This window comes from Copadichromis virginalis, linkage group LG19 (assembly GCF_057382275.1).
Source record: "Copadichromis virginalis isolate Kocher_CV1m ecotype Utaka linkage group LG19, C_Virginalis_male_GT1.1, whole genome shotgun sequence".
NCBI classification, from domain to species: Eukaryota; Metazoa; Chordata; class Actinopteri; order Cichliformes; family Cichlidae; genus Copadichromis; species Copadichromis virginalis.
This window is the reverse complement of record NC_140636.1, coordinates 14,504,119-14,526,598: the sequence shown is the minus strand read 5'-3', so window position 1 is coordinate 14,526,598 and position 22,480 is coordinate 14,504,119. Positions and strand designations below refer to the sequence as shown.

At 43.2% G+C, this 22,480-nt stretch overlaps 2 protein-coding genes across 3 annotated transcripts in view; one reads left to right on the top strand and one right to left on the bottom strand.

Annotated features, from left to right (window-relative positions):
* Positions 1-830: 830 nt before the first annotated feature.
* Positions 831-22,480, bottom strand: part of LOC146685773 (programmed cell death 1 ligand 1-like) — a 96,458-nt gene continuing 74,808 nt past the window's right edge. The window contains exons 1-3 of one of the 2 annotated variants that reach the window (XM_085442233.1): positions 2,957-3,098; positions 2,213-2,560; positions 831-1,972 (exon numbers count right to left, since the gene is read on the bottom strand). In XM_085442233.1, coding sequence (XP_085298359.1) covers positions 1,719-1,972; positions 2,213-2,560; positions 2,957-3,038 — 684 coding nt within the window. In that variant the 5' untranslated portion in view covers positions 3,039-3,098 and the 3' untranslated portion in view covers positions 831-1,718. Of the gene's footprint in view, positions 1,973-2,212; positions 2,561-2,956; positions 3,099-22,480 lie in introns of those variants that run through there. The other variant, XM_085442232.1, reaches the window with a different exon arrangement.
* Positions 4,548-8,071, top strand: LOC146685776 (uncharacterized). Its single transcript, XM_085442225.1, has 2 exons — positions 4,548-4,664; positions 4,796-8,071. Exon 2 carries the CDS (start codon positions 5,864-5,866, stop codon positions 8,069-8,071), a length of 2,208 nt encoding a protein of 735 aa, XP_085298351.1. The 5' UTR covers positions 4,548-4,664; positions 4,796-5,863.

Genomic DNA, 22,480 nt, shown 5'->3' with positions numbered 1-22,480 from the left:
GAAACAGAAGTTGAAACTGAGTTCAGTTTTGTTGTGACAACTTTTAGACTTGATCAGCAGGATTCTTGTAGGAGTAGGAGGACCTGCATAAACACGTTCACTTTCCTGGAGCTAAATACTTTCTCATTCATTTCTACAAAAATAAAGGCACACCTTTTCTGTTTTTGTAATGCACAAGGAATCTACGATGGTTCATGATTCACTGTTTTTACCTTCTGTCAGAAGTAATCATGACAAACAGAATATGTGATTTTTGGATATTGGAAAAATAAATGCCCACCACGTCTTGAAAATAAAATAAAATCAGGGAACAAAAGTAAAACAAGATACCTAGAAACCTTTGTGTATATGTCCACATATCAACTGTTTGCATTGCATGATGTGACAAGTTCACCTTGTGTTCTGCTAACATGCATAAGAAGAAAGAGAAAATTATATTCTCTCATACTAAAGAGGAATGGCTTTGTTTTGTTAACTTAGTGCTGCTTCACCTTGTGGTAGGAACAAACTCTCCTTCACTCTGCAATAAGAGCTTAATTTTGTTGTCTCAATTACTTGAGCAGGCCCAGACCAGTGAGGATAATTACTGTATATTTTATCGTTCTTTGCTTTTCAAACGTCAACACAGAACTCTTAAGAAGCCTGACTGACAAGTTGTTGTCTCTCAGATATCAGGTGACACGCAAGGCTGTTTTCGAAAAATGCACTAAGGATTAACTGGGTAGATAATGAATGGGTGTCTGTGTTTTCCCACCTGCGGTTGCTTAGTGCAAAGCCCAGAGGGTGTGTTATTGAGAACCAGTTCAACAGAATAGCAGAGAGACTGGGTGTGCCAAACAGGATCAAATATCTTTTATGATCACTTCTGCAGAAGGGAAACCAACAAATGTCATGTTAAAAATTTAAACAAACATATATACAAAAAAAAAAATGACTCCAAAATGCAGGGATGTGAATGTCTATCCCTGCATCTATTTTTGTCAAATATTTAAAATCATTTATAAGATATAATGATTTGCTAATGTATTCACCACAAACACTAGGTTTTTTTTAATACAGGAGAAAATGTATAAATCCAAGCATAACACTTGACAATAGCAGAGGAGAAAAAACTCCTTTATATACACCAAAGGTATGGTGTAGTTTATATATAGGAGTTCTTCCAGCCCCAACAACAGCAACAAACCAGAGTTCTCACATTGTATAAGTGATTTAAAAATAGATTTTTCTTCTTATTTGTTAAAAGGGGAAGTTTTGCATAGTAGATGCTTTTCTTTGATATTTGTATGAGTTCATGTTTAAGAACACTCTGACCCTGTTCTACAATGTTCCCAGTCTGCACCTTAATTTACGGGCTTCTCTCAGCCTTCTTTTTTAAATATTTAAACATATAATCAGTAATCATACGCTTAGCACAATATAGTCAGACTGGAATGTTGCTGAATATGAATTAATTTTGTTACATTTTTTGATTGTTTTTTGTCTGGCTCATCACCTGGGATCTGTTTGTCATGGGAGACCCTACCAGGAGCTGAACACTCCAGACAGCTGAGCACCCAGGATCATCTGAGCTCACAAACCCCTCCATCGCGATAAGATAACAATCAACGGAGGGGAACACATTATTACTGTCCTCCTGCTGCCATAATGACAGTTGTGTATAGGACAGAAAACTCTGGTTTGTCGGTTGTTACATACCAATTGTCAAGCGCTTGGTTTCAGACTAGCTCTTTTTTAACTCCTTCATCAGGTGCAGGTGGGAAGGGTGATTTCTCCTTTTTTGTTTTTCTAGTGACCACAAGAGCAACAAAGAGCACAGCAACTAACAAACCAGCAGCTACCAGTCCAAAATTCTTCCCTCCAGCCTCCTTCCCTCCATCCTTCCCTCCAGCCTCCTTCCCTCCATCCTTCCCTCCAGCATCCTTCCCTCCTGACTGCTTCCCTCCATCCTCTGTGTGTCCTCCTGTCTGACCTGCAGGTGAGAAACAGGTGTGAGGTGTCAGCTGTCAGGTAGGTGATGAGTGAAGAACAGAACAGAATCCATTTCCTCTTCAAACTGCTGTCAGACATTATCTACTGCACTCTGATCACATCACCCAGACCAGCTGCTTTCTACAAAGTCTCATCAACAACATCTTTAGAAACAAACATCAACAACCAGGAAGCAGCTTCACCTCTGATCACACACACACACTCAACTCTACTCACTCACCTGGAGGATCAACACTCAGGTAGATGATGCTGCTAGGGTCAGTATCCAAAATGGCTCTCTTCCCTCGGTTTGTTTCTCTCTGGATGACATAACACTTGTATGTTCCACTATCAGAAATGTTCACATTCTTCAGAATCAAAGACACGTCTCCATCCTTCATCAGTCTGTCCTGAAGATCCACCCGGTTCTTAAAAGATGGATGCTGATTTTGAGGATCAAATTGCTCATCCCGGTACAGAAGCACATACTCTGTCTCCAGGTCGGCTCTACTCCACTCCACAACTATGATGCCATTGTTTGAAGCTTGACAAGGCAGAATGACATTCCTTCCAGACACAGCTGTGATGTCTGAAAGAGGAAACAACAAGAGGTAGATGCAGAAGGTCTGACAAATCCTGCACAGGCACAATCAGTTTGTTTCAAAACACAAACTTTATGAGTCTGTTATTATTATTTATTTTTATAGTGAGTTTCTTCTCTGTGCTCTTACATATAAAATATTTCACAAAACAAATTGCAAACTTACATAAAAGTATAATTTAAACCAAAAGAGTTAAACCAAATGAATATATAAATTAATGATTATAAATAACATAAGCATTGAATACTGTCTGTCATAAATGTCTTCTGCAATATCTTTTCAACAGGAGACAACAAAAGGAGCATGAAAAGTCTCTACTTTGAGCTTATCTCAAATTACTTCTATCTACGATCTAGAATACAGCAGAGCAAAATATGCAGTACTTTTATCGGTAGCTGAACAGAGGACCGAGCCAGACAGAAAAATCCACCAGACTGAAAATGACGTTGAAGCAGCCATTAACATCGAGAGCCCCGCTGGTTAAAAAAAACACAAAAAACAAAAAAAACCCAGAAAGGCAAAAATCGATGATTCACTTGGAAAGTCCCACTCCTATACCTGCGTCCCAAGTTGTCTCTTTATACAGGCTACAGACTTTCGTTTCAAAAGGAGGGAGGGACTATGCGCTTACCTGCTGCTCTCTGGCAGGTAGCTCCATGCCCTCCTGGGTTTTAATTGCACCTTAGAACACACATGCATCAACACTACAATGAGCGGGTAGAGGGAGGTTTGGAGTCTTCTCTCACCCCCATTCTCTGCGGCCTGCTGGAGCGGGGCAACACGTTCTCACTCCCAACTCGTCAAACGTGTGACGCATGGTCAGGCTCCCTCTGCTTCACTTATGGACGCTAGTGATGGGTCGTTGGCGAACGAAATGGCTCTTAGAGCCGGGTCTTTGACGTGAACGACGCGAGCCGGCTCCTTATCGCGAGCCGTCACGTGGGTTTTTTTTTTTCTTTCTTTCTCTCAGCCTCTCTCTCGCACTTTTTTTCTGCTTCACTCAGCAAGCGAGCCTTGTGCTTTACGCTGGGCAGAGGGGGGAGGGGCGGTAATTACACTCAGTAGCACAGGAACAGATCCAGAGGGGGAGAGAGAGAAAGAGAGCCAGGGACAACAACGTCACATTAGAAAGGTATAGTAATCATCCACAACTATTTTCGGTTGCAGATGATAAAGGATTCATTAAGTTTATTCATGCAGGCCCATATGACAGATAATGTGCATGTTTCTTTTTGTTTTCATATTTTAATCTAATTTAATTGTGCTGTGGTTTGCAGTGTTTTGTGTTGTTTCACTTTAAATTTGTAAAAGGAAAAAGCTGAAAATTTAAATAGTTAAAAGTTGAAATGTGAATAGTTGATTTTTGTATTATATGATTTATTTATTACATTTTATGTGGAGTGAATAAATAAAAGTATATTTACAGTGGCCCCTAGAGACAAAGCACATACAAACTTCAAATCACGTACGAACTCTGAAGCATGTACAAACTCCAAAACACGTAAAAACACGTACAAACTCCAAAACACGTAAAAACATGTACAAACTCCAAAACACGTAAAAACTCTAAAACACGTAAAAAGACGTAAAAACTCCAAAACACGTACAAACTCCAAAACACGTAAAAACTCAGAAGCACATAAAAACTCAAAACACATACAAAAGACAACAGAAGTGCTCCAGGATGCTAGAGGCAGTGTTGAGCTTTTGTTACTGAAGAAAATATAATCTGATCAAACATTATTCAGCTTTAAATATTGTTCAGCTTTAAAGTTACTGTGCAACTGTACGACTTTGGCCTTGAGAGCGATAAGAAGCGATCGCCTCATCCTGCAGGTGGAAGATATCTGCAAGCGAAGAGGCTAGAACACCCAAGGCCGATTTCCTTTTATGGAGTTGTTTTTCTGCTAATGCAGCACTTTCCTCACAACCCCCTCCTGTAAGTTTTAGAGAATATCTACCCATCCTCACAGCAAATATTGGGAATCTCCTGATGTGAGCTGTGTTGAGAGGTTGTCTCTGTCTCAATAAAAGTTCACTGATTCCCCATCTGCTGCAGGTGTCCGGTTGTCTTCATTCTCCGCCAGCCTGGTTAAGTCAATTCCTCCTTAACATCTAAAAGAACCTATTTAATGAAGGAAGACGGGTTCACTTTGTGTTTAATATTATTCTATTGCTGTTGTTGTTTTTTTTTATATCCTTCAATTGGCGTCACGGAACAGGATCCGCTCCAGGCCAAACTGGAACGGATGGGAGGACATCGGCAGTGGTCTGAGTGAACGGAGTTTGGACAAAAGCTGTGTGCACACAAAAACAAGGTAAGCAGACCTTTTATTTCTGCTATATTGAACATTATAAAAATACTTAGTGTCCAAACTCCTAGTAATTCATAACCAAAATTGTCTGGCTTACTTAAGGCTTGTTGAGAATCAGACAAGTGAATAAGAGATAAGTGAATAAGAAATAAGTGAATAAGTGAATAAAGATAAGAGTGAACTGAGGTCTGACCACGGTTGCAGCCGACGGGTTGCTCTCCGGTGTCGGATAAATACCTCAGTGCAGGTCTGGGACCTTGAAAGGGTTTATTAGTAACGCCTTTCTAAACAAATTAAAAGGTTAAAGGCCTTGAGAATATTTTTTAGTAATATTCTCTAAACTACAGAAGGGTTAGGAAGGCCCAGAGGACTTTATTAGAAAAGATCCTCTAAAACTTAAAAAGGAGAAGTACTGGTTGGAGTCCAAAGGAGGGGTCCCTTTGATCAATAGGAGAAAACGGATCTCTTCTTAAAACCCCGATGATTTTAGTGTTTTAAATGTTTTGATGTTCTGTTTGATATTGGACACACATAAATACACGCTGAATGCTTGCTGTGGAACACTGGGCAGGACAGTTTGGTTCTCCGTTGTTCACAGATTACACAATTAAAGGAACTAGGTTCCTCTTTTGGTTAAAATAATACACCACACATAGAATTTTTTTTTTTTTTTTTTTTTACACATTTATTACATACATAAGGAGGGTAATGAGTGACTGCAGGTAATGTATGAAGTGTGAATGAGACGTGTGAACAAGGTGACAACCAACTAGCACCCCTATCAGGAAGCTCTAGGCAAGGTTACCCGCCAGACTCCGGTTTGGTAGAAGCTTGGTAACACCTGAAGGGATATTTCAGTGCTGACTCACCTTTAAAGCAGCGCCCCAGCTGTTAGTGCCTAACAGAGGCAGAAACCCAGCTGGCCCAAATTCTCCTTTAAAATCAATAAAAGAACACTCCTCCATTGACAGTAAAATGGATGGAGAATTAGATCGAGAAACTAATGATGATGGTTGGGGTCCCGGTGTTATTCTTAGCACATTGGGAGAACAATTAACATGTGTTGAGACAGTCATCAACTCCACACACCAGCCTAAAGAAGCAAAAAAGCAGAAAGAGTCATTGAGGAAAACAGCTGAAAGGTTAATGAAAGAAAAGGGAAAGGATGAGGGGAGTAGTGGTAACTGGGGAATAATTTGGCAGAATAAGGCTATGCAGGCAAAAGAGAAAGAGGAAGAAGCCAACTCAGCAGCAGCAGGTGCAGGTGTGATGAGCGGGGTGAGACACAGAAAGGAAGCAGATAAGCACGCAGGCCGCAAAGTTAAATTTAATCACTGGGTGTGTTTATGGGAAACTGCAAAACCACACATGAAGAAAAATAGGTCTCAGCCACCTCCCTATTCTGCCTCAACTCCTCCCTCAGCAGGCATATATCCGGTACTTAATATCTCTGGTGGAATAATGACTATTGGAGAAGAACCGCCCGTAGCTCCAACTCCCATAGATACCAAGCATTTTTGCCCAGGAAGCTCCTCTCTGTCGGCGACACCCTCAGCTAGTAGTAGAGCCCCCTCTTCCATGTCCCATTGTTCTGGAACCGGATCTGAGGGCCTAACTGACCCATTTGCGAGCGCACCATTTGCGGTTCGAATGAACAGACAGGAACCCACTGAACAACAATTAACTGATCTAGAAGCAGCATTACGCAGCTGCTTAAATGAACATAGGTCAGTGGTCCAGGTGAATAATCGTGTTGCGTCAGCCCCTCTTTCCCGGTCCAACCCCTTTGCCAGCACTCCTGTCGCTGTTAAAGGAGATCTGACCGCTACTGCAAAAACTGAGCCTGGCACTTCACCAAATGTCACAGTTACCATGTCTTTGGTGGGCCGTCAGGATCCGGAAACACAGATGAGTTTAGCCCACGTTTTTGCTGACACTGCTAACCCACCAGGCGGGGAAGAAACTGAGGATACTGATGATGAACTCAGTGACCTTAACAATACACCCCTCCCTACCTCTCCCAGTTTAGGATATCAGACTAGATCTAAGGGCCCTGTGCCTCAGCCTCCAGGCATGTTTCCCCTGGTCCAGACTAAAGCACAACGTACACCAGTGTATCAACCTTATTCATTCGGAGATGTCCAGGCCCTAGTGGACAAACTCCCTGACATAATGGAGGGAGGGAATGCCTGGTTGGCTGGTTTGGATAAATACACAGCTGGACAGGACCTCGCACTGGGAGATTTTAGAGCTATTATAACTAGGTGCACATCCCGATCTCAGGCAGCGGACCTGGAACAAAATGCGGGTACTACCATGCATGAGAACGAGGTGCCACTAATGCAGGCCTTGAGGTTTATTGGACCGGCCCTGCGCAAACAATTCCCACCCAAAAATCAAGGCACCTTACAGAAATTTAAATGGGAGGGAAAGCAAAATCCCACCCATTATCTAAATCAGGCTGTTGAAGACTGGGTGAACCATACAGGTCATCACCCCAGTAGGACTTGTTCACAGAGCATGTGGTTTAGAAGGGCGGTGCTGAGGGGCATTCCGGAGTCAGTAAGCCAGAAAATGGAGGATAATCCTGATTTGCAGGACTGTGACTTTGCAATCTGGAAGAAACATTTGATTTTTAATCTTAACAAAGTGCAGATTAAGTCTGATGATAAAGCAGAGAGCGTCGAAGATTTACAGTTGCAACTGTTGAAGGTTCAGCTGCAGAAAGCTAAAAACGACCTGGGTGGAAAAGGTGACAAGCCTAAAAAGCAGCTTGTGGCCGCTGCGGCTCCCCCTCCTGGTCCAGTTGCCCCTGATTTGTATCCGAACCCATGGCCAACTGATCCACAGCCCCCCCAGTATGGTGCTTATCACTCCCCGGCCCCTTATGGGCAGAGAGGTTCCCCATTTGGAGGAAACAGAGGTGGTTTCAGGGGAAGGGGTCAGATGGGAGGTGGTAGGGGAGGCCAGATGTATGTTTGTTTCCGGTGTGGACAACCTGGACACTGGGCTAAAGCGTGCCCTTTGAACCCGGCTGCTGGAAGAGGCAGGGGAGCCCGTGGTGGGCCCTATCAGCATCCTGGCCACAGAGGTGGACTTCGTGGTGCTTTAGTTGAAGTGCCCCCGGCCCCACAGATGCCTGTGATGGGGTGGGAGTACTACGAGGGTGGTCCCCAGCTATAGGACACCCCACAGACTGCCCAGGACGGTGAAGGGACAACGGCGGACCCTATGCTGTCCATAACTGTAGATAAAAGAAGAAGCAGCTTTTTAGTGGACACTGGAGCTACGTACTCCACCATTAAGGATGTTGCTCGTGAAAGACTTACTGACACAGTGATTACAGTGGTGGGCATATCTGGGGAACCTAAAACTCTGCCTTACACCGTGCCCCTCCCCACAACGGTTGGAGATCAGACTTTGTTACACAGCTATGTTTGTTCAAAACAGGCGCCTGTGAATTTACTGGGAAGAGACTTGTTGATTAAATTAGGAGCCACAATACTCTGCTCTTCACAAGGCCTAACTGTGACTCTCCCTACTGGGGTTGTGCTTCCCTGTTCTGATGGGCCAGAGGGAGGTGGTCAGTTTCTGCTGCAACCCTCCTCCTGTTTAGCGGACTCTGCTGACATCTACTGGGCATTATTGGAAGTTGAAACACCTGCTGAACCAGGAGTTTGTACTGCTTTTCAGCAATGGCGGCCGTGGCTCTCACTCCTACATCCTTATGTCCCTCCCCCTGACCCACCTCATGTTACACTGTTTTATGACAGGCATGACACCACCTGGTACCAGCACATGTTCCAAGAGCAGTGTGAGGGGCGGGCTTGGTCTCTGAACATGTCGTGCATTTATGCGGCACCGGAGGGAGTGGCAGCAGCGGTTACTTTAACAACAGATCAATTACAGTGGTACATGATGTCTGATGAGGCAGCTCCCCATGTGTCACTGGCCTTACATCCTGGACACCAGGCTAAGGAGCTGGGTGGAATGGTTAAACGTTCCCTTGCGGCCACTGACTGGACACCTACAAAACTCCCACAGGTTTTGTTTTCTCCATCTACCAACACATACCAAATTTTAAATGATTGCTTTAATTCCTCAACACTGCAACATAGAGTGGTCAGCGGGTCACATGGCAGAGAACACACAGACCACTGTGATGCTGCGCCTTTACTCGACTCTCTTCCAGATTGTTTGTGGTCCCATGGACCCACAGATGTAGGTTTAGTTGATGTGGAGCCAGTCTCTTTTCAACTGTCATCTGCTACCCCTTTGTGGCAGCCTCAGTACCCACACAGACCGGAGGCTGAGGCTGGGATTGCAGAAACAATTTCTGGTTTGGTCACTGCCGGTGTCTTGGAGCCCTCCTGCTCTAAGTGGAACACGCCCATCCTACCCGTTGAGAAAAAAGGCACGGGGAAGTTCAGAATGGCACATGATTTGAGAAGGATTAATGCCTTACTTGGCACTCCTACTTTGCCTGTGCCTAATCCTTATGTTGCCTTGACCAACCTCCCACCATCTCATGCCTGGTTCACCTGCATTGACTTGGCTAATGCCTTTTTCTGCCTCCCACTTCGTGAGTCACTGCGTGACATTTTCTCATTTACATTTAGAGGCCGACAATGGCGTTACACTCGCTTACCACAGGGATTTGCCCTCTCCCCAGGACTGTTTAATCAGTGTTTGAAAGAACTTTTACAAACCTGCCCACTACCATCCGACTGTATGTTAATACAATATGTGGATGACCTTTTGCTGTCTGCTCCCACGGCTGACATCTGTTTGGAGGCCACCAGAGTGGTACTTCACCACCTGGCCAACACAGGTTTTAAAGTGAGCAAAAACAAACTACAGATTGCAAGAAAACAGGTTTCTTTTCTAGGCCGCATGGTCTCACAGTCCGGTATTTCCTTGTCCCCAGAACACAGGAACTCCATTTTGCACCATCCAAAACCTCTAACTGTAAAAGACATGTTGTCATTTTTGGGCCTGACTGGTTACAGCAGGACCTATGTCCCAGACTATGTTGGCCTTACTTCCCCTTTGCGCGCTTTGGTAAATGAACAAGGCATGAGAAACCTCTCTGCTCCCCTCTCATGGACTACAGAAACAGAACAGGCGTTTATAAAGTTAAAACAACAGCTTTCTGTCGCCTCTGACCTTGCTGTGCCAGATTATGCTTTGCCTTTTCATCTTGATGTTTCTGGAACTGGAACCCATATCAATGGTATCCTGTTCCAGAAAAAAGGGGGAGAGAGAAAAGTGTTGACATATGTAAGCGTAATGCTTGACAACACTGAAAAACGCCACCCACCGTGCACACAACACGTTTCTGGACTTGCAAAAATCATTCAGAAAACAGCACACATAGTGATGAACCACCCACTAAAAATTTTGACATCACACAGTGTGGTGGCCTACGTCTCCTCACAGGCCTTCACACTCACTTCACTCAGGCAGAGACGCCTCAGTACCATTTTGGAAGCACCACACATCACCTACTCACATGAAGGCATAAACATGGCTGATCACATGGGATCGGGGGAACCACATATGTGTGAAGAGGTTGTGCAGGTACAGGAGAAAATCAGGCCAGATTTGCAGGCAGAACCTCTAATGGATGCAGAAAAAGATTGGTTCACAGATGGATGTTGTTTCAGAACTGAAAGTGGAATGTTGAAGGCTGCATGGGCAATAGTGGAACAGACAGACATGAGATGGAAAACAGTGAAGGCAGAGCAGTTGACAGGACAACAGTCTGCACAGAGAGCTGAACTGAGAGCGGTGATTGAAGCCTTAAGGATGGGAAAGGGACAGAAAGTGAATATATACAGTGATTCAGCTTATGCTGTGGGAGCAGTGCATGTGGAGCTCAAGCAGTGGCTAAGAGCTGGTTTTTTGACAGCCAGCGGAAAGCCTATTAAACATGAGATAGAAATGAGGGAATTAGCAGAAGCACTGTTGTTACCTGTTAAGGTGGCAGTGGTAAAATGCAAAGGACACAGTGCCGGATTGGATTTAGTGGCATTAGGTAACAAACAGGCCGACTTAGTAGCTAAGCAGACAGCTGGTTACTTACCCTCCCTGATTATGGTAATGGACCCAGAAGCCACACCCCCTCCAGAAAGACCACCCATACAACTAGGCCTAGCCACAATCAGAGAGTTACAGGACAAAGCCAGCCCCCAGGAAAAATCCTTATGGGTAACAAGAGGGGCCACAAACACAGATGTGTGGCGTGGCCCAGATGGAAGGCCCATTCTACCGCCAGGGGTCAGACAGACAGCAATGGAAGAGGCACATGGAGTGGGGCATGTGGGACCTGCACAAATGATGAGGAACTTAGCTGGCTGGTGGCACCCTTATCTAAAAGACATGACAAAATACATGGTTAAAACCTGTAAGGAGTGCAACCAATTTGGAATCAAGCCCGCCTTCAAGCCAATAGCAGGGTACTTCCCCATCCCACTTTGCCCAGGGAAAGAAATAATCATTGATTACACAGACATGGTGGACAGAGTAGGTAGTTACAGGTACCTGCTGGTGGCTGTGGATGCATTTTCAGGTTGGCCAGAAGCCTGGCCGACAGCAAGTGAAAACAGTAGAACTGTGGTGAAGTGTCTGATTAATCATTATATACCACAGCATGGGTTTCCCGAGGTCATAAGGTCGGACAATGGTTCACATTTCAGGAACCACGATCTGCAGAGGGTTGAAGCCGCATTAGGTTTGAAACATAAGTTTGGCTCAGTTTACCACCCCCAGTCCCAGGGGAAAGTGGAAAGGATGAATCAAACTCTAAAAACTAAATTGGCTAAAATCTGTGCACAGACCAAATTAGATTGGGTTAAGGCATTGCCTCTTGCATTAATGTCCATAAGATGCTCAGTAAATCAAACCTCTGGTTACACTCCATTTGAGTTGGAGCATGGCAGGCCTTTTCCTGGCCCCTCCTCTCGCCTGTTAATGTCGGATGAAGCTGATTCAGACCTCGATCCGAGGACATATTATAACATGCTCCGCAGTTTTGTTGCCCAGTATTCCTCACAGGTCGCTGAAAGAAACCAGCAAGAGCTGAAAGAGGCGGCTACACCTGGAATGGACTACGTCCTCCTGAAAGTCACAAAGAGAAAGTGGGCTGAGCCTCGCTGGACAGGCCCTTACCGCATAACAGAGCGGACCTCCCACGCTGTCAGGCTCGAAGGGAAAGGTGACACCTGGTTTCATTACACACAGTGCGCTGCTGCCACCGAACCAGGAAGAACCTTGAGAGAGGTGCAGAAGGACCTGTCAGAAGGAGCTGCAACAGCATCACCAACCACTTGAGGGAGCCAAAACTCAACCTACAAGCCGGCTGGTTACAAAAGGGGGTGTTCTTCATACTGAACTAAACATTTTTATTTTTCTATTTTTAACATCTTTTATGACTTTGCTTTTATATTGGCTTGAGTTTTTAAGATTTACATTTTACATTGCAATAGTTTTAACCGCTGAAAGCTCATTTAAAGTTGTGTCACTGATACTTTTTGTTGCTCTTTAACTCCTAGAACACGCCCTTGGCGAGGTGGGGGGAACTGGACCACCTTTCTGTGCCCCATCATCCCGTATTAGAAGACATACAAGCTAAGTAAACATGTCTTGGCCCTTTCCCCCTGAAATGACAGGCAGGCAAAGATGTTGCGTCTTTGTTTGCTTCCTGGCCCTGGGTCTCATTCCCATTGGCATAATCCTGATCTGTGAAGGGCCCCCGACACTTCTGACACCTTCAAGTTCAAAAGCTTCGCCCCCTTCTGACAGTCCCAATCTGACAAATGTAGCCCCTAGGGTCTTGCCCACCACCTCCTCGCCAACGGATGATGAAAACTCTGATCGTGAGGGTGACGAACATTATCGTCTTTCTCTTGTTTAAATTCTTCTAGAATGGTTAGGTTTGTTATTAATTGTTTCCCTCACCCACTTCCTCTTGAAGGATATATCTGGTTGAACTGTGTCTGGTCGGGTTGTGAGGGTTAAGCGATGTTCTCAGGGTCTCCGGACTTAAGCCTGAGCGAATGTGTACTCCCACCACTGGATATAAATTGTTTTTTTCCACACCCCTTCCTCACGTTTTACCATATTCACTTTTGAATGTCCTTAGCAGTTACCGTTCTGGGTTTATTTTATGGTTGATTTATTCTTTCACATTTTCACGTTTATATCTCTCATTATTATAGTATACTCTGTACTCTCCACATTTTTATCATTACTTATGCTTTTTGGTTGCTGAGTTACAGGAAATGTTAATTTTGTGTCACTACCCTGGTTGCACTGACTCGTTGTATCCTTTTGTGCAGGACAGCTGTTACTGCTTTCATCGGGAACCGAGACTGCTTGCAGCCGACCCCTGGGCAGGGTGGTGCCTGGACTCTTTTCTCCTCATCTGCAATGACAGATAAAGACAAATGATAAGACCCGAGGAGTTTTTCGAGCCAGGCTTCGACACGTCTCTGTGTTCCTTTGAATGTTACTTATTTTTGTGTGTTGACCCATTTAAGATGGGTCAAAAGGGGGATTTGAAGAAAATATAATCTGATCAAACATTATTCAGCTTTAAATATTGTTCAGCTTTAAAGTTACTGTGCAACTGTACGACTTTGGCCTTGAGAGCGATAAGAAGCGATCGCCTCATCCTGCAGGTGGAAGATATCTGCAAGCGAAGAGGCTAGAACACCCAAGGCCGATTTCCTTTTATGGAGTTGTTTTTCTGCTAATGCAGCACTTTCCTCACAACCCCCTCCTGTAAGTTTTAGAGAATATCTACCCATCCTCACAGCAAATATTGGGAATCTCCTGATGTGAGCTGTGTTGAGAGGTTGTCTCTGTCTCAATAAAAGTTCACTGATTCCCCATCTGCTGCAGGTGTCCGGTTGTCTTCATTCTCCGCCAGCCTGGTTAAGTCAATTCCTCCTTAACATCTAAAAGAACCTATTTAATGAAGGAAGACGGGTTCACTTTGTGTTTAATATTATTCTATTGCTGTTGTTGTTTTTTTTTATATCCTTCATTACCTGGTGGCTACACAAGCCAGCAAGTACCAATGACCTGATTTGGTGTGTGGTAGTAACAGGTAAATGAACATTGTTTTTTAAAATTATTTGACTATATATGAATGCTTGTGTATAAATACACAAACAATACACATATGCTTTCAAGTGTGTAATTTAAGTGATCTAGGTAGCTCTGTTTAGGAAGTTCAGTTCATGCTAGAAATATGTTTTGGAGTTTGTACGTGTTTTGTCTCTAGGGGCCACCGCATATATTTGTGAATTAACATATGCCACCACACTGTGGGTGGTCAGCACCTTCAACGGATGGTCCCTCACTATATATGCTGCCTTTTATATAATCTTTGACACCCCAATGGCATGCTGTGTGCATCTCGGGTGCCTTGTCTCTAATGGATTCAGTCTGACGCTGACGTACATAAGTACATCCCTTCCTCCCCCCTTTTTCTGAAACAACACCCCATTGACTATCCCATGTGTTTCTGAAACATCAAGATAGAAAGGGTTATCATAATTAGGAATGGCAAGATCAGCCGATCTTGACAAATCCTGTTTCAATGCAATGAACGCCGACTCAGTGGCCGATGTCCATGGCAGTTCAGCCTTAAGGTTCCGGACACCTACCGTTTTTACCAAATCCCTCAAAAGGGCTGTTTTTCCTGCATAATTTGGAATGAAGTGACGGCTGTATCCTGTTAAACCTAAGAATGAGAGCAACTCCTTAACCGTACGCGGTTTTGGATGTGTCAAAATCTGATCCCGATGGGTGTTTAGCAAACCCACTGATTTGTGAGCAATGACTCGGCCCAGAAATGTTACTTCTGGTCGGACCAACTGCAACTTTTCTTTACTGACTTTAAACCCGCACTCAGCGAGTCTCTTCAGTATGGTGAGTGAGGCTGCCGTACATGCCGAAGCAGACGGAGCCGCAATGAGCAAATCATCAACATATTGCACCAGTGTACATCCCTCTGGTAGGTGGCATGGCGATAGAGCTTCTTTCAACACTTGGTTGAAAATGCCAGGGGAGAGTGCAAACCCTTGTGGCAACCGTGTGTATCTGTACTGTTGCCCCCTATATGTAAATGAAAAAATGTCCCTCAGAGACTCATGTAACGGGAGACAGAAAAATGCATTCGCTAGATCAATACATGTAAACCACTTCTGTTCTGGTGTTAATGCCGTCAATGCTGTGTATGGATTTGGAACAGGCACCGTGTCAGTACGTAAAATGGCATTAATGGCTCTTAAATCATGTGCCATCCTGTACTTTCCTGTCCCGTGCTTCTCTACTGGCAAAATAGGAGTGTTCCAGTAGGATTGAGAGGACTCAAGGACCCCTACTTTTAATAGGCCTTCAATAGTTTCTGCAATTGTTGGTACCCCCCTCGCGTCGGGAATTGACGTGAAGGGTCCTCCGATTGAAGAGATTGCCGCGGAAGTGCCTGTTGTCGGTATATTTAGACATTTTCCAAATCACATTGTAGTGACGTATACAGAACACAATAAATTATATAATGTAAACAACTACCTGAAAAACAGGTAGAACGATACTTTTGTATCGTTTATTGCATTTATGGAGGGAGTGGTGTATGCTGGGTAATGGCACAGCTAGCTACTGGGTGACTTTATTCACCCGCTTCGGCTGTTATCAGTCCATACAATGGGCGTTATTAGCACAAATCAGTCCCATAGATATGGGCCATCTCCTGCTAGATTGTTCAGAAGGTTGTTCTCATCCATCCAGATGGAGGATCACTAACAGGAGCGTGGGAGACTCCATAATCCACTCTGGCTGGAATCCGGTGGATATGCAGTGTGTACAGGTAAGACCGTTTAAACGGACAGCATTTATAGAATGACTGTTAAAAGTCAGCGAGTGTCAGTAATGTTAATGTGGTTATCTTAGAGTGCTAATATAACAGCTTTAAGATGCATTTGTAGATATTATTTGTTACGGCCGAGAGGGCCCGGCTGTGGGTGTGGACTCAAATGCAGACACAGAGGGAGGCAAACGGGCGTGAACACAGTGCTTTATTTACAAGTGTCTAGTGAAATTACACAACAGGAGACTATGAATGCTATGAATTATGAAATGCTATGAACTGTGAGGCCAAACTGTGAACATGAAACTGAGTGCTATGGCTAGGTGCTGGATTTCACGGATGGAAAAAAGGGGCAGCGGCTTGGATGGAGGTACGCAGTCACTATAATGAGAAGAGACAAGTAGTCAGTGGCAGTCCAGTGAATCACAGCTGCAGGATTAGGCTATGGAGGTTAGGGCTTACGCGTTGCAGGTTTAAAGTGTCATGCGAGGAAGGGGTGTCCAGGGGGTTCCGGGTGAGGAGTGTCCAGAGAGGATCCAGAATATGCGTGGAGTGAGGGACTTGGCAGGGAGGCAGGCAGGTGTAGTCCGATGGTGGAGAGGAAGAAACCAGATGACAGAACCAGCGTCCAGGCGGAGATGAGAGTAGTTCGGGAAACGTGACTGCCAGGTGGGTCCTATGACAAAGAAAAACACGGTGAGGGAAAAGCAGTAGTTGAGGGTTCTCACAAGGGGTTCGCAGCCTAGCACTGACATGGGTTAGCAGAAGATCTGGCAGAGGTCTGTTGTGAATGCTGGTCTTATATACAGGTGACTTGATTGGAACCAGGTGTGGAAGCTGATTGGAGTCTCTGCCTGAAGGTAGAACCCAGCGGAGTGGAAAAACCCCGTGCTCACCCGGACCATGACACAAAGTGGAGCTTTGCTTTCAGAATTCATGTCTGAGGTCGGTGGTTTTGCCACAGCAGAGAATTTGAAGCAAACACATCGCTGTTTGCTCTGTTTTCCACTCAGCTCCATAGTGTGGAGGTACCTCAATGCACCTCCTCGTCTTCCTCTTTCTCACTCGCTGCAGCTTAAATGTATTTTCTCAGGCCTTTTGTCACATGATCACAGGGAACATGTGCAGACATGTTTCCTTTAGAAACAAACTAAAGCATCAATCCCATCATGCTGATATGAATCACATACCAACACCAGTATCACTCGTGTTGTTTGCGACGTGTTTGTGCCAGAAATCTGAGATGAGTGAAGAAAAGGAGAAACCTAGAGAGTGAAGGTTACAGCAGGAGCTCTGCGTTTGAATGTGTAATTCAGTTCTTATTATCATCATATTTATTATAAAGCACCACTTTCGGGCCCTGCTTGACCCCAGATTTAAATCATGAAAGCAGTGCTCCACATTTCCCATCATCACGTTGTATTCGCTGTGTTTTAAACTGTAGACTCAGATCTGTCTGTTTAAAGGCTGAATAAGAGAACTGTGTGACAAACCTGGTTAAAGAAAGAAGTAAATGAATTTTCACTCACTCAAACAATCATGGTGGAGTCCACAGGTGAGCTGCAGTCCTCCTTTTGACAAAGCGAAACTACTGCTAGTTCCTGCTCCTCCCTCCTCCTTCCTGCTCCTCCTCAGCTCCTCTTCCAGACTCTTCTCACTGAATCAAACTAAGAAACTCAACAAGGACAGACTGCACTTTTTTCTTGTGTTTGCTCCAGGAAACACAGCAGACAGAGAAAGTCAGAAATAATATATCCATGATAATCATTGTATGGAAACATCTGTTTGGTCAAGCTGGAAACTCTCAGAGTGTGTTTATTTTGTGCCAGCAGGACATCGGGCAGCGTCCAAAAATGCAACGAGACGACATGCCTGAAGTCTTAAAGTTCATGAACAGGAAGCTGAGCTTCCAGTTCAGCAGCTTTTTTATCATATTAAAATATTTACATGTAGTTTTCATTGAAAGTCGTCCTTCCTGTCGGCTGTCCTGGTGTGTGTTTATTTTTCTAACTTTAAGGAGGTTTGCAGAATCCAGACTGTCCTCTAAACTCTGACAACTTTGACAAATAATCACAAGTCGCTTTGCTGTCATTATGTTTTGTTGGGTGAACTTTACAGGAAATGCTGTGTTTAGTGTTTGTCCACCTGCACTTATCAGAAATGACTCTGTGATCATCCAGCTTCTGGTTTCTGATTAACTCGTGTCACTGCCAGGTTCTACTGCAGAGATAAAGAGACAATAAAAAACACTCTGAGTGGTTTATAATTTCTATACAAACAATAAAAATCAACCTGATCTATTCAGCTGTGTTGGTCTTTTGGATTTGACTTTCTTTATGTGGCTCATTTTGTAGTTTTGCAGATGTAGGCTCCTGACAGGATCGGTTTACAAGTTTTTGATGACTGACGGCTTTGATGAGAAACACGTTCCTGATCTGTAATCGTGTTTCTATGAGTCAGACCTGCCACGAGTCACGAGTCATCTCACAGTTTTTGCACTGTAGAGAAAAAATATTCAACAAACCTTTTTGTGTTATAGATACTGCTGAGGTTATTTCAGTTATGAGACTGTGCTGCCTGCACTGACGTCCTCCATGTGTGTTTCAGACAGTAATGGAGCTGGAGTCTGCTCAGCAGGGAGAAGTGAACACATCAGTTGTGGACGTTCATCATCAGAGAGAAGAGAGCTCAGAGGTACAGCTGCTACTCTTTCTCCATCAGGGCTCAGAGTGATAGCAGCAGTATTAAGGTTCTGAGCGAAGTTGCAGATGCTTTGTGATCTGATACTGTTCATATACTCGTCATATATCAGCAGAAAATGTGTCCAAAGTTCAATATGTTATGTGATCCAAGTTATATTATTGTAACTGTGATGCGTTCACTGACATGTCCTGATGCTTTGCTGTATATAAAGAGAACAGAGAGGCTCTGCTTTGTGCTTATATTCTCCTCCTGTGTGTTTGTGTGTGCAGAGTTTCTACCAGAGCCAAATGTCATCTACTCCTCACTGAAGTCGTCCACCAGTCCAACCACTGGGATCCAGCTGCTGCTCTCTAACTGGTCCCCACAGCAGCTCAGACCTGACACATTCACTGTAAACACACTGGTTTATATTCTGTTTGTTCTCCTCATGAAGGAAACCTCACACAACCACTGAGTTCAAATCACTGAAAGTTCAAATGGAAAGTTATTATTATTATTTTCTTTTATAAAGAAGCTGGAAAAATTTCTTAAACTAGTTTTTATATTTTTTATATTAAAAAAGAATATTTTCTTCACCAGGCCTTTCAGAATAAAAGCATGACCAAGACATCATTTATATATAAACAAAAATAAGTGCTATGTAACTAAAATGTAGATGTAATACATGTTTCATGTCTTCAGTAACTTTGCTGTTATTTATGTTATTTCTAAGTGTGCTGTCGTCTCCACAGCAGTGATCTGGTTTCTCTGCAGGTTCAATCAACTTTGGTCTCACTTGATCTTCTCGTGTGCTTCTGTGGGTTTCACAAAGATGTCTGATGGAAAACGTGAGTTGTTGTGGTGAACACAAACACACTTCAGTCACCTTCAGAGCAGATAACAAAGACAACACACAGGTTTACTTCAGCCACAAACTAAAAGCAGGAGGAACAATTTCACTTTCCCAACTTTCACAACTGTCTTTATGTAAAATGTGTTGAGTTCTTCTGAGCATGCTGGTGATATTGTCTTTAATAAAAACTGACATGTGTGTTTATGTTAAACACACATGTCAGTTTTTACAGGCATGCTTCCAGCTGGATAAAGCACCATGTCAAAAAATCAAATCATCTCAAACAAATTTCTTGAACATAACAATGAGTTCACAGAAATACTCCAATGGCCTCCACAGTCACCAGATCTCAGTCCAACAGAACATCTTAAGAGGTGGTTTTAACAGGAGATCCACATCATGGACAAATCTGCAGCATCTGTGTGATGCAGTCATTTTAATATGGACCAGAATCTGTGAGGAATGTTTCCAGTAGCTTGTTGAATCAGTGCCATGAAGAATTTAAATATTTCAGAAGCCAAAAGGAATCCCAACATGGGACTAGCAAGGTATACCTAATAAAGTGGCCGCCAAATGTATGCACTGTGTGTAAATAGATAGAGGCATCAGTCACTGCATGATAAAAGCCAGCAGGTGGCAGCAGTAGAAGATCATTAGTTTTCCCAACGCCTGACAGTTTTATGTGACCTTTGACCTTGAATGTTACAGGAGAACAAACAAACTATGTTTCCTCCTGAGACCTGAGCTTTTGTTTGGGATGTATTTTTACACATCTGGAAGCTGGAAACATGTCCCAGGTCCTAAAAGGCATCTGGAGGACAGCAGATGGAGGATGCAGAGGTTAAACAGCTGTGGCCACAGCTGGAATATAGAAACCACAGAACGAGGACTCCTTTAACAGCTCGCCCTCTTTATTCGGATTATTTCAGTTCTTTAAGAGGATCAAACCTTCTGCCCTTCACTGTTTCTGTGTGTGATTTCTTAAAAAGATGTGATGTCTGTCACATGATCTAAATTATGAATTTAACCAAAAGCGTCTCTAAATAAAACATGTCATGAACACCTGAGATGATAAAACCCAGCTGCAGTCAGTCTTTAACAAAACTGTACATGATGCAGTTGAGTCAAACATCATTTCACTGACTTCACTTTTAAAGGAAGATTTGAAAGACGTCTCATTTTCCTCCCCTCCTCTGCTCACATCTCTGCTGGCGTAGAAGCACTGAGGAAAGACAAATTACAAAATGAGCAGCGGTTACAACAACACAATAAATACCAAAGGAAATACGACTTAATGGGAGGGTGAAATACACAAGTGTCCTCCCCCTCTTCTCTTTTTTTGTGTTCATAGGAGCAGTCTGACCTTCAAAGATTACATTTTGTCAGATGAGGTTTAAAATGAGTGAAATTACTGAAAAATGTCGGAGCTCAGCCGTCCTCCCTCTGAATGTGAAACGAAAGAACTTTTTCTTTCTCATTATAAATGTTACTGTAAACATAACAAACAATTTTGGTATGAAAATAAATACAGTTCTAAAAATGTGTTCTGAAGGAAAAACATGGCCTAACCCAGTATTAGCAATGTGTACCTAATAAAGTGGCCAGGGAGTACATGCACTGTGTAAAGGCATCAGTAACAGAATAAAACAGCCAGTAGGTGGCAGCAGAGGAGCTTCAGTTGCCTAACTGTGATGCCTTTCATCTGACCTTTGACCTTTGACGTCACAGGAAAAAAAATGTAGATACAAGGTTTGGAAAACGAGCTCCATCATCAAGGCTGAGACCAGACAGAGAGTTACAGCAGCTCAGTAAATATCTTAAATAAATAATAAGAGTAAATATCTTCCCCCTGAACTCCTGCTGACTGTGTCCTACACACACACACACACACGCTGCCACCATCTTTGATTTAACTAAACCGGGTCTGCAAAGCTCTGCGTACCATGAAAAGATCTTTAGACGACTCCACACAAGTGCATCTCTGTAGCCTCTGAACTGTGTTAATAAATAAATAAATTAAAATCCACCAACATGGGTCCATAAAACCAACATTGCTGTGGCAGCTGTTTTTGGTTTTCATGGTTCATAATTAGAGCGTTGAAGATTTGATTTCTTTAGGTTGTTTGTTTTGAGGAGGTTTAAAGTAAGCCAAATTTATTAATGTTGCACTTTTCAAGACAAGAAACCAGTCACAGAGTGCTTTAGGGAGGCAGCAATAAGGAGAAAGCTTGTGCACAGTCGCGATCAACACACAAGGACCAATTAAAGCAAAAAGTGCTGCAGTTCATCAATGGCTCAAAGCTCAAATAATTTAGAAATAAAAACCTTTCTGTAACCTTTGTGTTATTTTAACTGTGACTGGTCTGATATGTTCTGCTGCTGGTGCACGTAGGCCCTCAGACCTCAGGAGCTTTATCTGTAACAATACGTCTCTGTATTTTCTTCTCATTTCTAACACTTAGACACTCATTTCTCGTGTCTAAGTGTTTTAACTTAATATGTTTTATATTAGATAGGCTGTACAAACTCCCCATTAACTTCAGGGTCTGCTTTAACATTCTGATTTGGACATTTAAAGATCTGCACGGACAAACAAACGCACGGACATGATCACCTGCTGCCAACACCGTCACTCACAAAGAAAATTAAATAATTTTACATTAAGCTTTTATTTATTCACTTTAATCCTTTATTTGGATTCTACATAAAAGCATATACAGTATGTTAGAACATTTAAACACGCTAAGCCAGTTATAGTTTCAAGACTCCCGTCTACAGCAGTATTTCAAGAGTATAACTACTTTGATTTATCTCAGTTTGAAAACCTGACGTGTGAGGAGTACATGCATTTTTTGGTCTATGATCATTAATTAATCAGTATGTTTTTTAAGCTATGCTAACACCTCAGCTATACCAAAACCAGCACTGGAGGGTTTAAAGTCATCTACATTTTTTATAATAAATATTTTCAAACACTGGATTGTCACATACGATATCACTAACAGATACTTTAGTTCTCTAATAATGCCTTATCATTTTAAAAGCTCCATTTCTATCACGAAATGATCTGAGCACAAATAATCAACATAGTAAGCTTCGAGCATCTGCCCCGGTTTAATATTATGCAAGTATTCTGCACTCAGTGTTTGGATATTCTATCGTGCTCTTCTACTCTACTAGA

Bases quoted from the DNA above. Each gene is read 5' to 3' on its own strand.
- LOC146685776 (XM_085442225.1), top strand. From the start codon at position 5,864: ATGGATGGAGAATTAGATCGAGAAACTAATGATGATGGTTGGGGTCCC.